Raw genomic sequence first — 18,859 nt, 5'->3', positions numbered from 1 at the left:
GTCAAAACGATCAGACATTGCTCCACCTCAAGCCAGATGTCCGTTCAAAACTTTTTAGAACCTGCTTAGCTTTAAAATGAGCTGTAGTCTAAATCAGGTGTAAACAAATATATATGCTGAAATAGTACACCTCTGTGACATGTCATTTTGTTAATTAACTTTTTGGTGAAAAATAGCAGAAAGAAGGTATAATTTTTAATACAAACTCACTGTTTGTCTGTGTCTGACTCTGTTTAAAGAGGAATTGTTCAAATTAAGAGTTGGTGAGTAGCCAGTGACTTAGGTTGAGTTGAGATAGGAAACAGGGCTGAGTATTTTCCTATGAGAGGCCACTCTACAGTGGCCTGTTAACATTTGTTCTGTTTTCACCTTTGTTTGTTTTTTTCTTTCTGAGCTTGTGGATTTTCTTTTTCCATTACTTAAGTCCATTTATCCAGTCTCATTTCATCTCCTGTCAGCAACACTCACTGCAGCCTGGGTCCTTAATCAGTTCTTGGAAGTCGATTAGTTTTGGAGCCATTGAGATTATGTGGGAGACATCACAATGTTTGGGTACAGCATCATCTGCGAGAAAATGTAACACTAAGAGATCATTTATTTTAAGATACATGTGACAAACCTCATTACTTGACCTTTTGTGTGGGCTTGATTTTAAGGAAGGTTCTATATACAGAATATATGTATAAATGCTCATATACCTTTACATCATACATGTTATAGATCAGAACAATATGCTGCAGTAAATGTCCAATTATATTAGAACACTGAGCTAATAGCTCAACACACCAGATGACTCAGGGCACTGTCTCTGACTCTTGTGACTTGCTTTTAGTCATGTTCATCACAGTCCATCTCTGACGTGTGAACAAGCCACTGCATGTGGAGTTTAAAATGGTTAACTCAAGCTCCAGACGACTCTCTTCAAATTTATACATTTTAAACAGGGGAACAAGACCACCCAAAGCCTTAGACACAGTCATGCCGACATTTCCCCTATACTTCCATAAGGTAATTAATCATACATATTCACAACGGTTGACAAAGAAGCATATGTTTCATTCTAAAGTCTAAACATCCTCTATCTTCACATTTTCCAAAGCAGACACAATCTGTGGTGGAGAGAGGAGGAAATATGTCCACATGAATGTCTGCTTAGTGTTCTGTTCTCCCCAAGACAGATACGGCTACAGACAGGCCTTGGACCGTCACTTCTTATTAATGTCTCCTTCCTTGTGGATAACACATTTACTACTTTTACTTAGCATTTACTGAGCTCTCTGCAATAATGGATGTACCTGTGAAGTCTAGGAAACAGCCTGGGGGCTTTTTGAATCCCAGAGCTGTTGTTTATAATATTAGACACTGACAAATGACTTAAGGAGACGAGCTTGTGTAAAATAGAAAGGCTGATGATACAAATGCACGAGCAGTCATTTCAAACTGGCAGGATTAAATAGTTTTATGGAACAAGTAACCAAAAACTAAAATGTTTCATCACTCTAATGTTCCTTGGTGTGCACCTATGACAAATCAAAGCAGTAACTTTTTCACACAAATTGTTCCTGGATTCCCAAAGATTTCATCTACAAAAATACATGGTAATTGTTATCATCATTACTATCATCATCAAATTCAACTAAGCTAAACAAAGGCATGTGAGCCTAATGTTACAATACCTCATTTCTAAAGAGAACCGATCCTCATCAGCTTCGAAATAATTACACATTGAGTTGAGTAGAGGCTTTGGCAGAGCGAGTTTCCAGTTGTCAGGACATTGGAGTGTTCAATGATTTCACCACATGTTCACTAGTTTGTTTGTCTCTCTATAGGACATCTCAAAAGAGGCTACATAATCATTTTTGTCAAGATTCAAATATGGCATTAAAGCTCACAGCCCCTTAGATACGATTGTTTATGTTTGAGGCAGCCAAGTGGGTTGAAATATCAACATATTCTGGCTCTGGTTTCCTTTGAGTACAGCCCACAGGCATTTGACATGGCTGAAGTGGAAAAAATGTTTGTGCGATGTTAAAGTTGTACAATTCTTTTCATTATACCTATTAGCACTTCTTACTCTGGATTTGTCTATTTATTTGCCCAAAAAACAATAATAGAATTGTAAATTGTTGCGGGAAGTCGAAGTTGCAAATATTTGGGTTATTATAAAATCCATACTGAGATACTAACCAATACTTCAACTTAACTAGTATCAAAACTAGAAAAAATATTGGAATACATGATTAACATTAGAAAGACTACAATTATCTCTATTATGTTGTATCAAAAATTGGGTTATGATTGTGGAATGTTGTATCAAAAATTGTGTTATGATTGTGGAATTGAGTATGCTATCAACTCAAGTCTTTTCCTTAAACCTACAATCAACTCTACTATATGCTAAACTTGAATGAATGTAAATGTAAATCAGTGTGACAGTTACCTCACAATTCAGATTTTATTTTTTCTATTGCAGGTTATTATCTTGAATTCTTGGAGCCAGTCAACAACATCACCCACTTCCAGGGTCAGACAGCGACACTGCAATGTAAAGTGGCAGGGAACCCACGCCCCACTATCCGCTGGTTGAAGAATGACGCTCCGGTGGTCCAAGAGCAGGGCCGCATCAGCATCCGAAAAACAGAGTCTGGATCCAAGCTTCGAATTCAAGACCTAGACACCACAGACACAGGCTACTACCAGTGTGTGGCATCTAACACACAAAAGACCATCACCGCAACTGGGGTCCTCTTTGTTAAGCTTGGTATGTATTGCTTGGTGACTTCACATAGTCTAATAATATTTAATACAGATCTCGGGCAACCATTATAAATATGGTATGGGAATATGAAAAGATTTTTTTGTGATAATACAATGAGTTCTGATGTTCACACAAATATAAATGGTCAGGTTAAGAATTTATGAATTTTCCTTATGGATGTTTCATTGCAAAATACAATGTTATCAATAGGAAAAAGTTCCTTTTGCCCCCATGTGCATTTATGATTATGTTCAAGAATCCACAACTCACCAATTACTAGTGTTACTCTAAAATCAGGGCTGAAAGTGATTGTAAATGTATTTATTTTATTATTATTTTATTTTAAATATATAAATGTATTTATTTATTTTTTATCCACAGGCCTCATGCCCACTCATGGACCAGATGAATCGTAAGTAGTAGCATATACATTCTTACTGTGACTCAGATAGCCTCTCCATAGATCTGACATGTAATTTGGACTGGTGGTGTCACCTGCTTGTCTCCATGTCTCCACATGTATTATCCCACTCTGTAGAACATTCCAGACAAGGCAGAAACATCTCCATTGAGACAAGAAGGCGGCAGAGCCTCCACCTAAAATTTTTTTAACAGTTTGCTTTATAATGAATATGGTGAAAACAGTGTTTGTAATGAATGTGTAAATTATGCAAGAGGTTAAAAAAAATGTTCTGCAGAGTCACCTTCTTACTCTCATCTCAGTTGTACTATTTATTCTTAATTCGGAGGGCTCTGTCTCCTATCTTAAACACAGCACATTTCTTGTATAATGTTTGCCTACCCAAAGTAAAAACAGGCATGTATAGGCTTGTGAACTAGCAGTCATACCTTCAGTGTCTGACTCTGACAATTAGACCTGACTGAAGATGTGTTGCTCTGCTATGACAGATGCTACAGTTGTGAGGAGATAGTGGACAGTTAGCTTTTCCTCTTGTGGCATAGCTCACTAAAGTCAGGCTCTCTCCCATCTGCGATTTGGACAGGCCTGCTTTGAACTGGAAACTCTGCTGATTCATGTCCTCTGCTTCAAATTGTTTCTTTTTGGATGCTTATCTCATCAACTATGTTTTATGGCCCCTTCCAGGTTTCTTATCTTCAGTTGAGGAATACATTGCATTGTATGTATGTCATCAGGGTTACATTGTCCCTGTTTTAAGTAATGTGCCTATATTATGACAAATCAACAAATTAAACTTTTATTTTTGTAATGTTGTAAAGTATTCCCTCATTTGTCCAGGAATGGTCAATGATAGAAAAGGTTTCAAAGGTCATGTGAACAATGTTTTAGCTCACTATTCAAAAGCCATAACCAAGCTATCCAAATTGATGTCTGTATAATCACTGAGGCCTGCATACATTTAAGTTTACCTTATATAGTGTATTATATTCATTATATTCTTCAGCATAATGAATCCTGAATCCTCAGCCCAGTGTTTGGATGGGTGGAAAAAATCCATCTTGAGATAAATTATCTATAAAGTACTAAAGAAGCTTTAACATAACACAGAGCAGAACCAATGTCTAAACAGCTGTGGCCTATACACAAACTACACTGGAGCTGAGAGGAGGCTGCAGCAGCAGTTCATGGAGGGACCAGTTCTATAAACAAAGACCCTTTCTGGTCAGGTTCACTTGAGTCTTGTTTGAGCAAACACCTTCCATGAGAATATATATTGAAAGTAATACATTTTTTGGTTCTAATTCTGAATATAGATTAGCTATTGCAGAAAACTGTTTGATAATGTAATTAGGGTTTGCTGCTGGATCTCTTTTCCATATAGTTTATATTTTTAGTTTTATTGAGTTAAGCCTCCTAACAATCAAGAAGAGATTGTTCATTTAAGGTTAATTTCTAAATGTAATTTTGAAACACCACTGCTTGACTATTTATTTTTAACTCAATTAGCAGGCAATGTCAGCAATGGTGTGAAATACAAGTGAGCATCAGTGTAATCCCTCAGTCGTTCAGGTAAGATACATAGCAAAAGAAAAATTCAATTATGTCAACTGGACAAATGTTTTTTTGCGTGAAGACGCATCGCAGCTTATCCAAGCAGCTACTTCGGTTCTGATCAGATTGCCGGTGGACACTGCCTTATCTCTGCATGGAAGGGAGAAGCTAACTACAAATTAACACTCCTACTTGTTTACAGTTTCTGTTTGTTAGCTGGTCTATTGAACTGAACTAAGTATGAACTGTGCCTGTCATATTAGCCTATCAGGCCCCTGATGGGTGCTCTCACACCTATTAGAATACAGATTGTCACTATTGTTTTCCTTGTTTTGATTTAGGTCTGAGGATGGAGTTGAAAATAGGATATAGATGACATCTAAGACCCCTATTTCTGTTCAAAGATGCATTGTCTTTCCTAACAATAGCCTCCCTTCTCAAACTATTTCTTTTCTCTGGCAAAGATCTGTACCTCACTGTCCTCATAGGAGTGGTTAGTGGCTTTGAGATGGAGATGTATGTTGGACTGGGGTCCCGTGCTTCTCTCATGCTGGTGTTGCAGTGCTCGCTACACTGAATGGAGTAGACCACATTGCTTTGTTTGTGGCTCTTTTTTTTTTTTCCTTTGGGTTTCTGTAAGTGTTTGTAGGTTTGAAATAGACTGGGATTTCATGCTGTCTGAAAATCCTTTGTAGCTTTTCAGACACACCAGCCGTGTAAGGAGTAGTTACACCCTTTTTCCTAAGTTCTGAGTCTCTGTTGTCCTGTTTTCTAGCTTTCTCAATGTAATTACCATGGCCAGGCAAATTTGATTGTAGCAAGTGAAAAGACACAAAATAAATAAAGCCACCTCCCTAAAATTTGCATTCACAAGATAGAAATGCTGAATGGTGCAGATATCTCTCCTTCTTTTAAGCTGTGGCTGTTTGTTTAGTGGATTAGGTCTTAAGTCAGGCCTGAGAAGTAAGCTTTGCACAAACAGAGCACATAGACGAACTCAGCAGAGAGGGAAGTGTAAAAACAAGCTGATCTTAGTGGATTTAATCTATACAGATTCCTAAAGCTGGGACCTTTTTATGTCTGTGTCCTCTGTGCTTTCTTTTAATTTCATGTTACTTATGTTGTTTATATTGCACTAATCCTTGCTGCTACTTTGCTTTCTTTATATAAAATAAAGTCTTTTAATAGTTAATTAAATATTCCACTCACTTCTGTCTTGTAGGTATACTGAAAAAGGTTTCTGCCAGCCATATCGAGGCATAGCTTGTGCGCGATTCATTGGGAACCAGAGCATCTACGTGGAGTCCCTGCAGACCCAGGGGGAGAGTGAAAATCGTATCACAGGTATGAAAAGCCAATCTATTCGCATGCATGGGGACAGAAAAACAACTTTATTAATTACATCTGTTTCTGAATGCTTTTCTAGCTGCCTTCACAATGATTGGCACCTCCACTCACCTATCAGATCAGTGCTCCAATTTTGCCATCCCTTCTTTTTGCTACTATGTCTTCCCTCTATGTGATGAAGGCTCCCGTGGGCCTCGTAAACGCCAGCTCTGTAGAGATGAATGTGAGGCTTTGGAAAATGACCTGTCATGCAGAGTATACTATAGCCAGGTCAAACCCCATGATATTAATGCAGCTTCAGCTACCCAACTGCCACCTGCTGCCACGGCCCGGTACGCCTGAAGCCTCCTCTTGCATGAGAATTGGAGTCCCATCTGAAAAACTGGGATCATGTAAGTTTAAATTTCCAGTCTCTACATTTGAGTCAGATTTGGCCATAGATGTAGAAGATATTTTCATTTTGCAGACACTCCTTCAGACCACAGCTGTTACAATGGAAGCGGAGCTGAATACAGAGGCACAGTGAGTGTGACAAGGTCTGGGCACCATTGCCAGTCCTGGACTGCGCAGTACCCACACAGTCATCACCTCTCTCAGGACTACCCTGAGCTCTGGGGAGGACACAATTTCTGTCGAAATCCTGGAGGGCAAATGGAGGCCCCCTGGTGCTTTACACTAGACCCACAGATCCGGGTGGGCCTGTGTGACATTCATGCTTGCCGTAAGTAATTTTTTGTTCATTATTACTTTACTACAGCAAAGAAATATACCTTTAAAATATATCTATGGTCCTTAGCTATTAAGTATGTATAACAGTGTTTCCTCATTGTTGAGGACGCAGAAAATTTTTATTTTCGCCTACCTTCCATTTCTGCCCACTGCTCTGTACTTACTTGTCTTCTTTTTTTTTTTTTTTAATCACACTCCTGGTCATATATAAATCTAGGGCTCAAGAGGCCACATGACAATTTTTCAGCAAATACAAAATCGAAAACATTGAAATGCCATCATGAATGTTGTACAACTGTGAACAAAATCAAGTACAATGAACAAAATGTAAAAAAGGAAAGTCTGGGATTTATGACTGTGTTTCTTTTGTGTAGAACCTCCAGAGAACCCTAGAAAGGAGATTCTCCTTATCCTTATCCCTGCTGTTGCCATCCCACTGGTTGTCGCTTGCCTGTTCTTTCTGGTTTGCATGTGTCGCAATAAGCAAAAGGCATCCAGTGACACACCATCTCGTTGCCAACTCAACAGTTCGCCCACCCAAGATGTAGAACTCTCTCTACTTGTTCAGCAAAAACACCAGGTAACACCCCCACTCTGAAAAAGATTACCTCCTTGAATAACATAATATTTTATCAAATCAAATGAACAGTAACAGTGACTTTACTTTGCTATGCAGGCCAAACTGAGAGAGATCAACATGTCAGCCCTTCGGTTCATGGAGGAGCTTGGCGAGGACCGCTTTGGAAAAGTTTACAAAGGTCAGCTGTATGGCACTGCACCTGGAGAGCAGACTCAAGTGGTGGCCATTAAAACTTTGAAGGATAAAGCTGACTCCTCAATATGTGAGGAGTTTCGACATGAAGCCATGCGACGCTCTCACCTGCAGCACCAGAACATTGTTTGTCTGTTAGGAGTAGTGACCAAAGACCAGCCAATGAGCATGGTCTTCTCCTTCTCTAGCATGGGAGACCTCCACAAATACTTGGTTATGCGTTCCCCTAACTCAGATGTTGGCAGCTCAGATGATGGCAAGACCGTGAAATCCACACTGGAGCAGACAGACTTTCTTCATATCATTACTCAGATAGCTGCTGGCATGGAGTATCTCTCAAATCAACAGGTTGTGCACAAAGATCTTGCAGCTCGAAACATTCTTGTCTCTGACAAACTCAGCATCAAAATCTTGGATCTGGGTCTCTATGGAGATGTATACTCAGCTGATTACTACAATCTGATGGGAAATCATTTCCCTATCCGTTGGATGTCTCCAGAGGCTATAATGTATGGCAAGTTCACCACAGACTCAGACATCTGGTCATATGGCGTTCTTTTGTGGGAGATCTACAGCTATGGTCTGCAGCCATACTGTGGCTACTCCAACCAGGATGTCATTGAAATGGTTCGTAACCACCAGCTGCTGCCCTGCCCAGATGATTGCCCATCCTGGGTTTACACGCTAATGCTGGAGTGCTGGAGTGAGTTTCCTGTAAGAAGGCCTCGTTTCAAAGATATTTACACCCGTCTGCGCTCCTGGGAAAACCTGACCAGCTACAACAGTTCTGCTCCTACCTCTGGCAACAGCAACACCACCCAGACCAGCTCCTTGAGCACCAGCCCTGTCAGCAACATTAGCATGGGCACAGCCAATGCCTCAAGATATGCCAGTCCCAAAAAGACCTCCTCCCCCTTCCACCAGCCGCAGTTTGTGCCAATGAAGGGTCAGATGCATCGGCCCATGGTTCCCCCACAGCTCTATATCCCAGTTAATGGATACCACCCAATGCCAGCCTACCCTTACATGCAGAACTTTTATCCCATGCAAATTCCCATGGCCATGCCCCACCAGCAGATGCACCACCCGCCTCAGATGGTGGCTAAAGCTGGTTCTCACCACAGTGGCAGTGGATCTACTTCTACAGGTTATGTCACCACTGCTCCCTCCAACACTTCAGCCACAGAACGCGCTGCTCTGTTAAACGAGGACAAGGCAAACCATGAGGACTTAGTGGATGGAGCTTCACAGGAGGAACCGGAGCATCACGAGGACTTATCAGTGCCAGAGACAGAGTTACTTGGGGACAGTGAGCCACAGACTGAAGAGCTAGTCATCCACTTGTCTGACTCATAAGGAAACAGTAGGCTAATATGAAGAAAATATAACATGAAGTGAATAGAACTGATTTGCAAATTATTAATGTTCTTTAGCATTTCTTGATGGGACTGTAAAGTAATGAATATTTGTAACTCCAGCTTTCATGTCATGCTTTTATCAAATGGAATACTTTGTTGCTCTGATCATGTATAAATATCAATTCATGTTGCTGTGCAACTAACAAAATTATGTACTTCCAAATCCTAATCACTTATATGACTTCTCAGATGTGACTTTGTGCTCACTGGTGGCTGAACTTCAAATATTTGGATGAGACTATTTAATATTATTTTCTGAAGTGGAGGAAAAGAAAAAAAAAAGAATGTAGACCACAGGATTTCTCACACAAAGCTGAGACATGCATCTACAATGAACTGTACAGAATTGCATAAACGAATGTACTTTTGTCTGAACGTTTTTCTATAGATTAATTTTGTAAGCTTGTAGCATCACTACCAGCTTTATAAAATGATATTTTATTGTGTACTTCCATGTACATGGAGTATTCAATAAAGACTTTTTTATGCTTGTTTTTGCTAGATGTTGGAGATCTTTTTTGTGTAACAATTGCTCCTTGTTTCCATCGGAGTAAGACAATTCAGCAATTGTCTGTATAAACAACCCAAATGAAAATTTCACGTATAGATTGCTTATAAACTCACGTGCACGTACATACACACATGCTGGTTTTAGCAGACAACATAACCCAAATCAGGCTGACTACAGACCTCACAGAGTATATACCTAGTAACCATATACCATAATGTGAATAGATTAATTATATGCTAGTATCGTAAAAAATATCAAAACAAAACAGATACTGTAGCCTAGGTCTAGAAGCCAACATCACAAGTCACTCAAAAGCCTGAATAGTTAGGCAGTGGGGACCCCTAGAGGATATTAGGCTGAATGTAGCCTAAAACGCGAAATGCAAAGTTGGTTGATGAAAAATGTAGGCTACTCCGAATCCTAACCCCCTGCAGGATACGAACTTATGCCAATATCTGAATACTTTTAGGAAGGGATAGTAGCCATAAATAAAGCAAGTTGATTATTGAGTTCTGTGATCCCATGTACCTGAACGCAGCACACGTACAGTGGATGACGACATGAATTTTAGATGAGACGTGGGTTGTCTGCTAAAGGCGACCTTCATTGGCTCAAATTGGAAAATGCCTACCCCTCATTGGTTGCGCATGCTGTCACTCAGCGCACGCTGCCAATACACTTAACCAGTGACCTACTAACACAGATCCATGAGTCAGTGGCCACCTTGTGAGGAAAAAGGCGAGGGTGGAGAGACTTCGTAACTTGTATGATTTTTGTCTACAGTATTATTTCTCCATAAGCTCATGGATGATCTCCACTTCAGACCCGCGTCCGATTCGGTGGTCAGCATAGTCGGTCTCTCAACTCAAGTTGTAGAAAAGGTAGGTTACTGATTTGATTTGTGGTTAACTGCATTAAGCCTATCTTATCCTCGCCGCTGGTGATAGGAGGCTTTCTTGGGATCCGCGAGGTGTTTATGTGAACTGGGATATGCAGGGTTGTATTTCGTGTAATGTTTACAACTTTATATTGCCTGTAAAATGATTCATATGGCATTTTGAGACAAGGCAATGAGACAGTAGCAGCCTATGTAATTATTCGCGGGTGTGTAATTGTGCATTAGTTATTAAGTAATTATAGTTCCGCGGAGCTCATCTGCTCACAGGGAAATGGCCGATATAGGAGACAAGTGTTGAATGTTATTAAGGCACGTAGGCCGCCCGGAGCTGAATTTGTGAATTGCAACACAGTGTCGTAACCCAAATGTTCTCGGCCTAATGTAATAGTAGCACCTAATAGTAGCTTGTACTGCATGTACTGGGTATAATAAAGCTCACGGTCTTACAGTAGGCCACGCCAACATATAGCCTAACTATCTAGTATAGTTTATTGTACTTTTCAGTTGTCTTTTTGTAGGGCGTAGATAAACCCCAGCTTCAGTCGACTGTGTCATGAGTAAGCAAGCCATGATGTCATGTAACAGGGTGAATGCCCACATTGTCTTGGTACGCGCGTTAATTACTAATTTGACCAATTTCATTTACTGTATTTTGTTATAGTTACAGCCATAAAGTTAGAGACGAGTAGCCAACATATTGCCTCGCAGGCGATTGCATAATGTCTGCAGCATATAGAAACTGCTGGCTTTCGGCTTCCCGGGGATGGAGGTGGGGGCTCCATTTATTGTGTAATCCCGACACAATGAAGGAATCTGGGGCAATAGGACGTGTTGACTGGGCACCGCTGGCACGCCGTTGCGCTGTGACCGCGTCAATGGCTGACGCTGAAACGACCGTGAACTCCGGGTGCCCCTTTCCTCTCGCACACCCTGCTCACGTTGCGGCAATGCAACCATCCATTTATATCACGTGTGATCCAAATTTAGTCTTGATGTCATGTTGTTGCTGTTACAAAAGACAAAAGAGAACGAGCAGTGATTTGTGAACAAATATCTCTGCAACAATTCGCAAGTAGTTGAATAATTCAATTCAAACTAAGTTTAGGCAATTTATAGGGCTAAAATTGTCTCATAACTGTCCGATGTTTTCAAATGCTTTGTTATAGGGTACATTCAAACATTGTTTTCTTGAGTATACCCTAGGGCAAATTTGTAAACAGATTAAAGACGTGTTTCACAACACAACCTCGGCATTACTCTGATTTTGAATCGTTGGGTCTGGGGTGTGTCTTAGCGTTTGCAGGAGCAGGGCCACGTGTTAGAACTACAGCTGTATGTATCCTTTGTTCTCTTCTTCTTTTGGATGTGTGGGAGCAACATTAGAGAGGTCAAACAATATCAGTTGGCTTTTATAGTCATGCATAATTAACAGGCAATTGTCCTATATCAGTTCTAATTTAGTTGACGTTGTAATTATTTGGAGATCTAGTTTACTCATTCTAAGCTCATAATAGGTCATAGGCTATATAACCTAATTAAGCTTTCTACATAGAGACTTGACTTCCTCGTTGCTGCTTGGTCACAGATATTAGTGTAACAATGTGATGATTAATAAAAAATGAACAGTGGATACTGTTGTAACACAAATTACTCTTACAACATCCCGCCCATGTGATCCGTGAATTATGAAATACTTACTGTAATAGGTTGTTGCCATATAAGGAAACCGTAATGCCCAAGGTTATTAAGTTATTGGCACATAATATAAACAGATTGTATGTGTTTGTCAGGTTGGGAAATTTAATAATATCTAACATTATCTTACTTCTCTTTTGATTTGACAGACAGAAATGGATATCCTCTGTTTTGGCTGTTGGATGCAATGATGTTGCAGCGAACATCCTATGAGCTCATGATTATCATTAAACACTGACGATATGCAATCAATCAAGCAAGAGGTGGACTCGTCTGAGTCTTACACTGGAGACGATGCCCTGGTGTTTGCAGTGGCCTTACAGGGAACTAATCGAGACCTTTTGGGTCACCAACTTCCTGCATTGCCTTTCAAGCCCAAAACGAGCTGTCGCAGGAAAAGGGAGTTCATTCCAGAGGAGAAGAAAGATCACTTGTACTGGGAGAGACGCCGCAAAAACAATGAGGCCGCCAAGCGCTCAAGAGAAAAGCGCCGCATCAACGACATGGTGCTGGAGAACAAGCTGCTGGCCTTGGGGGAGGAGAATGCTTCTCTAAAGGCAGAGCTGTTGTCTCTCAAGCTAAAGTTTGGTCTGCTTAGCTCATCAGCCTACACACAGGAAGTGCAAAAACTAGCCAGTGCAACTAGTGCAAACCTTTATCAGGAGTTTGTAACCCAATGTAGTAGCCAGAGTCCCTCCAGCAGGGACACAGAGCCTCACATACGCAGCAGCTGCATATCTGTCATTAAGCATTCGCCACACAGTCTTTTACCTGATAGGACTGAGACAAGTACAGCTGCTGAGGACAGCCTGAATATTTGTCGGGCTTCAGGTGTAAAGCAGGAACCAGCAGGGAGCTACACACAGGAGCGCAATAGTCCTTATGACATGTTCAGGGCGTACATGACCAGTCCTTTGAATGTAAACTACCCACAGGCCCCTTCATTTGTGCAGATGAACCGCTCGTCCAGTGACTCCCCTGGAAGCTCCGAGGATGGAGCTGTGAGTAAGTCTTCGGATGGTGAAGAGGAGCAGCAGGTACCCAAAGGGCTGCCAGCTGACCCCACAAGTGTCATTGTGTCCACGCACAAAGTGCCAGATGCAAATTCAGGATCTGCTTTACCGCACAAACTACGAATAAAATGTAGGACCATCCAAATCAAAGTGGAAGCCATTGACCCAGAATATGAGGCTTCTGGAAAGTCCTCTAACCACACCAATGGGGAAAGTTACCAGACTACTCAGGACTGCCCTACATCATCCATGTGTGATTTGTCTGTGCAGGTGAATCATATGCATAACTGGACCCAGCAGTCTGAGTCGTGGCATAAAGATGAGACAGAGACGCTGACCCCAAGCCCCAGTTCAAATGGCTCCTATGCACACTCAGACAATGATGAAGCAAACCTGATTGCAGGGCGCCAGAATTCTGTGATAGAGACTGCCAAAGGTGCCACTGAACACCATGCACAATTAGGAAATCCCTTGAAATAACTAAATATTGTGTTTTTGCATTTTCACAATTTGCAATCACACTCCATGTCATGTGGTTTATACAAGGTTCATGCAAACAGGTACATTTTCAGTTTTGTTTTGATGATGAACCTACAAAAAAGTTAACCATACCACCATAATTTTAGAATGTATAGATTTATTCACTATTGTGTGTGGAGGGCACTGATGTGCGCAACTTTGTACTGTGCTTTAGTTGACCACATTGTCAGAATGCTGAACACACCTTTAGTAACACCCTCTCGTTTTTGTGGAGCTTCCTATAGTAGCATAAGGCTCTAGTATCACAAACCACTGTGTTAATAAGAGGCAGTTGACTCACAGCCTGGCCAATCTTTGCCTTAAAGCAAATTCTGTGAAATTACAAACCTTTATATTAGTTTCTCAGATATGTGTTAACCGGATTAAAAAATTTTTAGGACACTTTCAGGAACACCTCTTTATGTTACATTTACATGTATTTAATGGGAAAACTCGTGGCTGTCACTCTGCGTTTAGCACTCATGGCCTTGTCAAAGACAGATTAACTGACATGGTGTGCTCTCTGATGGAGTTTAAACTTTTAGCTTTAATCTTTATTTTTTGTTTTTTAAAAAGCGTTGCCTTCTGCACTGGTTCGGTATTTTTATTTGAAAGGAACCCTAAATATTGCCAAACAGCAAGTTTTGTTTTATGTTGTTTTGTATTGTTGGTTTCATTTTGCAGGGTGATGCACGTGAATTAAAGTGGTGGCACTGAGCTGGGACTGATGTTTATCAACATGCTACCATTTTCTGTGTCATCTTTATTTACAATTGCTAGTTTTCATCATCAATGTCAATTGCTCTTTTAGACATTATTCATAATTACATCACTTCTATTCTATTTAGCTGTGTGTGTGTGTGTGCCTTTGTTTCCACACTTTGTACAATTTTGGTGGAACATGAAGAATTCACCCAGCAGCCTAATGTTCAGCAACTTGTATCTGGGCACTTAAGACTTGTATTGGTAAGTTTTTGTTTACAATAAATGAAATGCATTGTAACTTTTTTGTTGTCACTTGTTATAGAAATATACCAGTTATTTATAAAGCCCAGTGCGATGATTCACAAACCGACTAGCTTGGTGGTATGTTCTTTGGCAGTTCAACTGAGTCACTTTTTATCTGCATATTTGTCCTCATTTGGGTATAGTCCTTGTTTAGAAACATACCGAAGTAATGGTGTAGTTCTATTATAAACTTAATGAGTTGGTACTAAAATGTAAACCTCATATATTTCTGGTCTATGTATTTTGTTTTATTTTTTTTACAGAAAAAGGAAGCTTTAGAACGATTTCATTAATATAGGCCAGTTATTTACACACACACACACACACACACACACACACACACACACACAGTAAGAATTTTAAACTTGAGTGAAAATCAGCAATAAGTGACCCCCTAACTCCTATTTAGACATTATTTGCATCACATACATAAGAAGTTTAGTCTATTGTAGAGAGGAATCACGTGGCCCGGCTGCGTCACAGGGTTCAAAGTTGAAAGTCAAAAGCTTTTACAGCGCTTCAGTATGGCGGCGCTGGTGGGACGCAGAGTCTTACTGCAGGCTTTCCGAGGGCATGCAGCCGACCGGGATAGTGTTTGTCGGCTCGGGACGGTTTGTTACAGACCCCGGTTCTGCGGTCTTGGAAGTAAAGAACCGGAGATGTCCGCTTTGGCGTGGACCAGAGCCTCGATGAGGCACTACAGCTCCGATTCAAAGGATGACCTGCGCGTCAGGTATTTGGATGGAGAAGACGCCGGTAAATAAAGTTCACTTCCATTTCAAAATATTACGTTTCAGCTGAAAAGGTTTACGTGCTGTAAACAGTGCCATCATGCCACGCCTCCGTAAAGATCAAGAGACCAAGCAAAAATCCACATATCCGGGTTAATATTCAGATCACGTAGGCTACTCTTTTACTATTAGAGACAGGCTGGCTTGTATAAACAAAATAATAGTATATTCAAGTGAATACTATGAAAATTGCAAAGCACAGACAACGTTAATATAGTAAGTAAGCATTGTAGTATGTTAAAATTAAGCATAGGACCTAGGGCTACATTCATTCAGTCAAACTTCAGTAAAACTAAATCTTTTGTTTTTCAGGAATTGTTGTTGTTGGATTAAACAGACCCAAAGCAAAAAATGCCATCAGCAAAAATCTTGTTAAAATGGTTAGTTGCTTAAAAAAAGGCTTCACGCTGATTGTTGTTTCGATTTATCTGATCTGTTTGTGTTCTCAGATGTATGATGCTGTGGAAGATATAAAAAAGAACAACAAAGTGCGAAGTGTGATCCTGTGTAGTGTTGTTCCTGGAATTTTTTGTGCAGGTAAATTATTATTGACATTTTTGTCATTGGCCTAGATTCTTATCAAATAAACAATATCATCAATCAGTAATGATCACTCTTTGCCTGATGTGCAGGTGCAGATTTGAAGGAGAGAGCTAAGATGCACCAAAGCGAAGTAGGTCCATTTGTATCAAAAGCAAGAGCACTTATCACTGAACTGGGTAAAAATTAGGTTATGGTTACTTTCTGAAGTTACCATAACTTTCAGATATTTACTATATTATCAAAAGGTGACACATTGGTTACACATTGGTGGTCTTTGTTACAGGTAACTTGCCAATGCCGATTATTGCTGCAATTGATGGAGCTGCGTTAGGAGGAGGTTTGGAAATGGCCCTTGCTTGTGACATCAGGATTGCTGGTATGATAAGTACGAAGTACATAATAAGTACAATGTCATGTTCAAGTAGTATAAATTAATACAATCAATGTTACAAAATGAGACCCATTTATCAGTTAAATTCATCATGTTTTTCATGGATTTAAAAAAAAGTGAATTTATTTGGTTTATGTCTTGTGTGTAACAGCCAACTCTGCCAAAATGGGACTGGTGGAAACCAAACTGGCGATTATCCCAGGAGCTGGTGAGACTTCATAATCCATACTGACACTATTTCCTGAACGTAACCATATATATGCCAGAATATCTAGACTGCCCCACAGCCTGAACCCTTAGGCAGTGAGGCTTCTAAACAGTGTCTCACCCCACTCTCTCCCCTCCTCCTACGATCAGTAAACCATATCCCACCCACTACAATAATTGTGAACTGGACCTTGTGTTGCTGCAACAGGACATTTAAAATGCACAATTTGACCCCCCCCCATGTTTACCATACTTTGTTCCTGAACTGATATTATTATTGCACTGTATGCTAATGTTTACAGAGTGCACTATTTTGCACTTTTAATATACTGTGCAGTTGTGATGATGCGCTAACATAATTTCATTGTTATTTTATATGACAATGACAATAAAGGAACTGAATGAATGAACCAGCTTTAGTGTAAACATGTTGTGTATATCTCGTGTAGGGGGTACACAGCGTCTTCCTCGGGCTGTTGGTGTTTCTCTTGCCAAGGAGCTAATTTTTGCTGCAAAGGTCATAGATGGAGTAGAGGCCTGTCGTTTGGGGCTCGTCAACCATTCAGTAGAGCAGAACGAGAGTGGAGACGCTGCATATGTACGGGCACTGGAGCTTGCTAGAGAGATTAACCCTCAGGTACGTCACCTTCACATGTGCTCAGAAAAAAAAAACAACAACTTATTATCAGTAGTTTATTATTCAGTTATGTTGCCATAGGGTCCCATTGCTGTAAGAATGGCAAAACTGGCTATCAACCAGGGCATGGAGGTAAGTGACAGCAGGCAGAGTAAGAAAATATGATGTGCATTCAAAATTAATTTTCTTCTACATTTGGACCATAACTAGGTTGATTTGTCAACTGGACTGGCAATAGAAGAGGCCTGCTACTCCCAGGTTAGTATATCTGTTGTGTTTGGTGTGAACAGCATAATAGAATTCAAACAGTATATAACTGATACTTTGGTTCAAGGTGATCCCAACTAAAGACAGATTGGAAGGTTTGGCTGCTTTCAGAGAGAAAAGGCGTCCTCTCTACAAAGGGGAGTGAGGAGACCCCCTCAAAGTGCACACTGAGTTGTGCCTATCTGCTCACCCCGTGTACCTCTGCTCTAGAGATAGTTAGGGTGACACGTCACATGACAATAAGATAACAGGTACACTAACCAGGTGAAGTTTGCAGAATCAGGACTGTGGCTATGATATGGGGTTTAGTCCAGTAAAGCTTTGAGGGCTGATGGATTGTATGTAGAACTAATGAATGCAGTACACTATTAATAAAACTGCTGTACATTTAGTCATTAACAATATCTACTGCAAATTATAACCTTCATCTCTGGGTTACTCAGCATGAGGCAACACATTCATCTTTATAGTTTGACTGAATAACAACAGTAGTCTCTGCATGGATCAGATTTTCAGAAATGCAACGCCTTGTTACCCAATAACATGTCATAAAATGCATACACGTCTCTAATGATAGACCATCTATAATGATCGTTAATAATACAAATTTGACATTTTATTGTTATTGTTCATATTACTTATATCACTATTTTGCTTTGTCATGTCTCACTTGTCTGCTACACATATGTTTTCTTATATATTTCCAAATAAAGGCTTACACAATGTAAGCACCTGTGCCTTCAGCAGCCATTTTATTTAATACATCACATTGTTACATTTAAGCAGTTCAGATCATACAAGATTTGCTGCTGAGTTATTTTTTTTTACTATGTTTACAAACAGTCCTAATGCATCACTTGCAAAATGACATTAATAAATCTACTTGTGCAATGCCTCTAAAACACATGATTTACATAATTTTATCAGAAATACTAAATATGCATGCAGCAGTGCACCCGACCCATGTCAGTTAACCCTCATAAAGTATCCTCTAATTGTATTGTTACCCTGGTCTCCCTATTCTAATCTATTTGGACAATGATATTCCTTCAAAGCAATGGGATGTCTGGAGTTAAATTTGCAACAATATGTGAATGGGTCAAACCTCAAACATTTGATTTACTCTGTCTCTCTGTCAGAGTTAAAATAAAAGAACACTGACGCACTTGTGTCATTGTCATCTGTTAAATACTATAGTTTACCTGTCTAAGTATTATTACAAATGAAGTTGCCTAGAATTACTCAGTTCTACATGACTTATTTTACCATTATCCAAGACATTGTTAAATGTTTTTTAATGCAATAATAATTCTATAGTTTCTGAGGCAAAAGTCACAAAACACAAAAATGTATGTGGGAAATTAACGAAAATACAATAAAGTC

At 40.0% G+C, this 18,859-nt stretch overlaps 3 protein-coding genes across 4 annotated transcripts in view; all 3 read left to right on the top strand.

Annotated features, from left to right (window-relative positions):
• The window catches only part of ror2 (receptor tyrosine kinase-like orphan receptor 2), a 30,812-nt gene extending 21,446 nt beyond the window's left edge, over positions 1–9,366 (top strand). The window contains 8 exon segments of the mRNA XM_020926373.2: positions 2,474–2,761; positions 3,140–3,170; positions 5,953–6,074; positions 6,157–6,319; positions 6,321–6,469; positions 6,544–6,798; positions 7,181–7,386; positions 7,483–9,366. Coding sequence (XP_020782032.2) covers positions 2,474–2,761; positions 3,140–3,170; positions 5,953–6,074; positions 6,157–6,319; positions 6,321–6,469; positions 6,544–6,798; positions 7,181–7,386; positions 7,483–8,934 — 2,666 coding nt within the window. The 3' untranslated portion in view covers positions 8,935–9,366.
• An 839-nt stretch (positions 9,367–10,205) lies between these two features.
• Positions 10,206–14,635, top strand: nfil3 (nuclear factor, interleukin 3 regulated). The gene is made up of 2 exons (XM_055153432.1): positions 10,206–10,388; positions 12,250–14,635. Exon 2 carries the CDS (start codon positions 12,343–12,345, stop codon positions 13,591–13,593), a length of 1,251 nt encoding a protein of 416 aa, XP_055009407.1. The 5' UTR covers positions 10,206–10,388; positions 12,250–12,342; the 3' UTR covers positions 13,594–14,635.
• Positions 14,636–14,982: 347 nt separating this feature from the next.
• auh (AU RNA binding protein/enoyl-CoA hydratase) lies at positions 14,983–18,219 on the top strand. Of its 2 annotated transcripts, none has more exons than XM_055153433.1 (10): positions 14,983–15,396; positions 15,744–15,811; positions 15,881–15,968; positions 16,064–16,150; positions 16,258–16,359; positions 16,517–16,573; positions 17,022–17,209; positions 17,291–17,341; positions 17,420–17,467; positions 17,544–18,219. In XM_055153433.1, exons 1-10 carry the CDS (start codon positions 15,165–15,167, stop codon positions 17,619–17,621), a joined length of 999 nt encoding a protein of 332 aa, XP_055009408.1. In that variant the 5' UTR covers positions 14,983–15,164; the 3' UTR covers positions 17,622–18,219. The 2 variants fall into 2 exon arrangements, with proteins under 2 accessions (XP_055009408.1, XP_055009409.1); XM_055153434.1 differs by having other exon boundaries at positions 15,011–15,396; positions 16,258–16,350.
• The last annotated feature ends 640 nt before the right edge of the window (positions 18,220–18,859 follow it).

This window comes from Boleophthalmus pectinirostris, unplaced genomic scaffold, assembly GCF_026225935.1.
Source record: "Boleophthalmus pectinirostris isolate CB_2022bp ecotype Guang Dong unplaced genomic scaffold, ASM2622593v1 HiC_scaffold_18, whole genome shotgun sequence".
NCBI classification, from domain to species: Eukaryota; Metazoa; Chordata; class Actinopteri; order Gobiiformes; family Gobiidae; genus Boleophthalmus; species Boleophthalmus pectinirostris.
The sequence above is the reverse complement of the archived record's forward strand: the minus strand, read 5'-3'. Positions and strand labels throughout refer to the sequence as shown.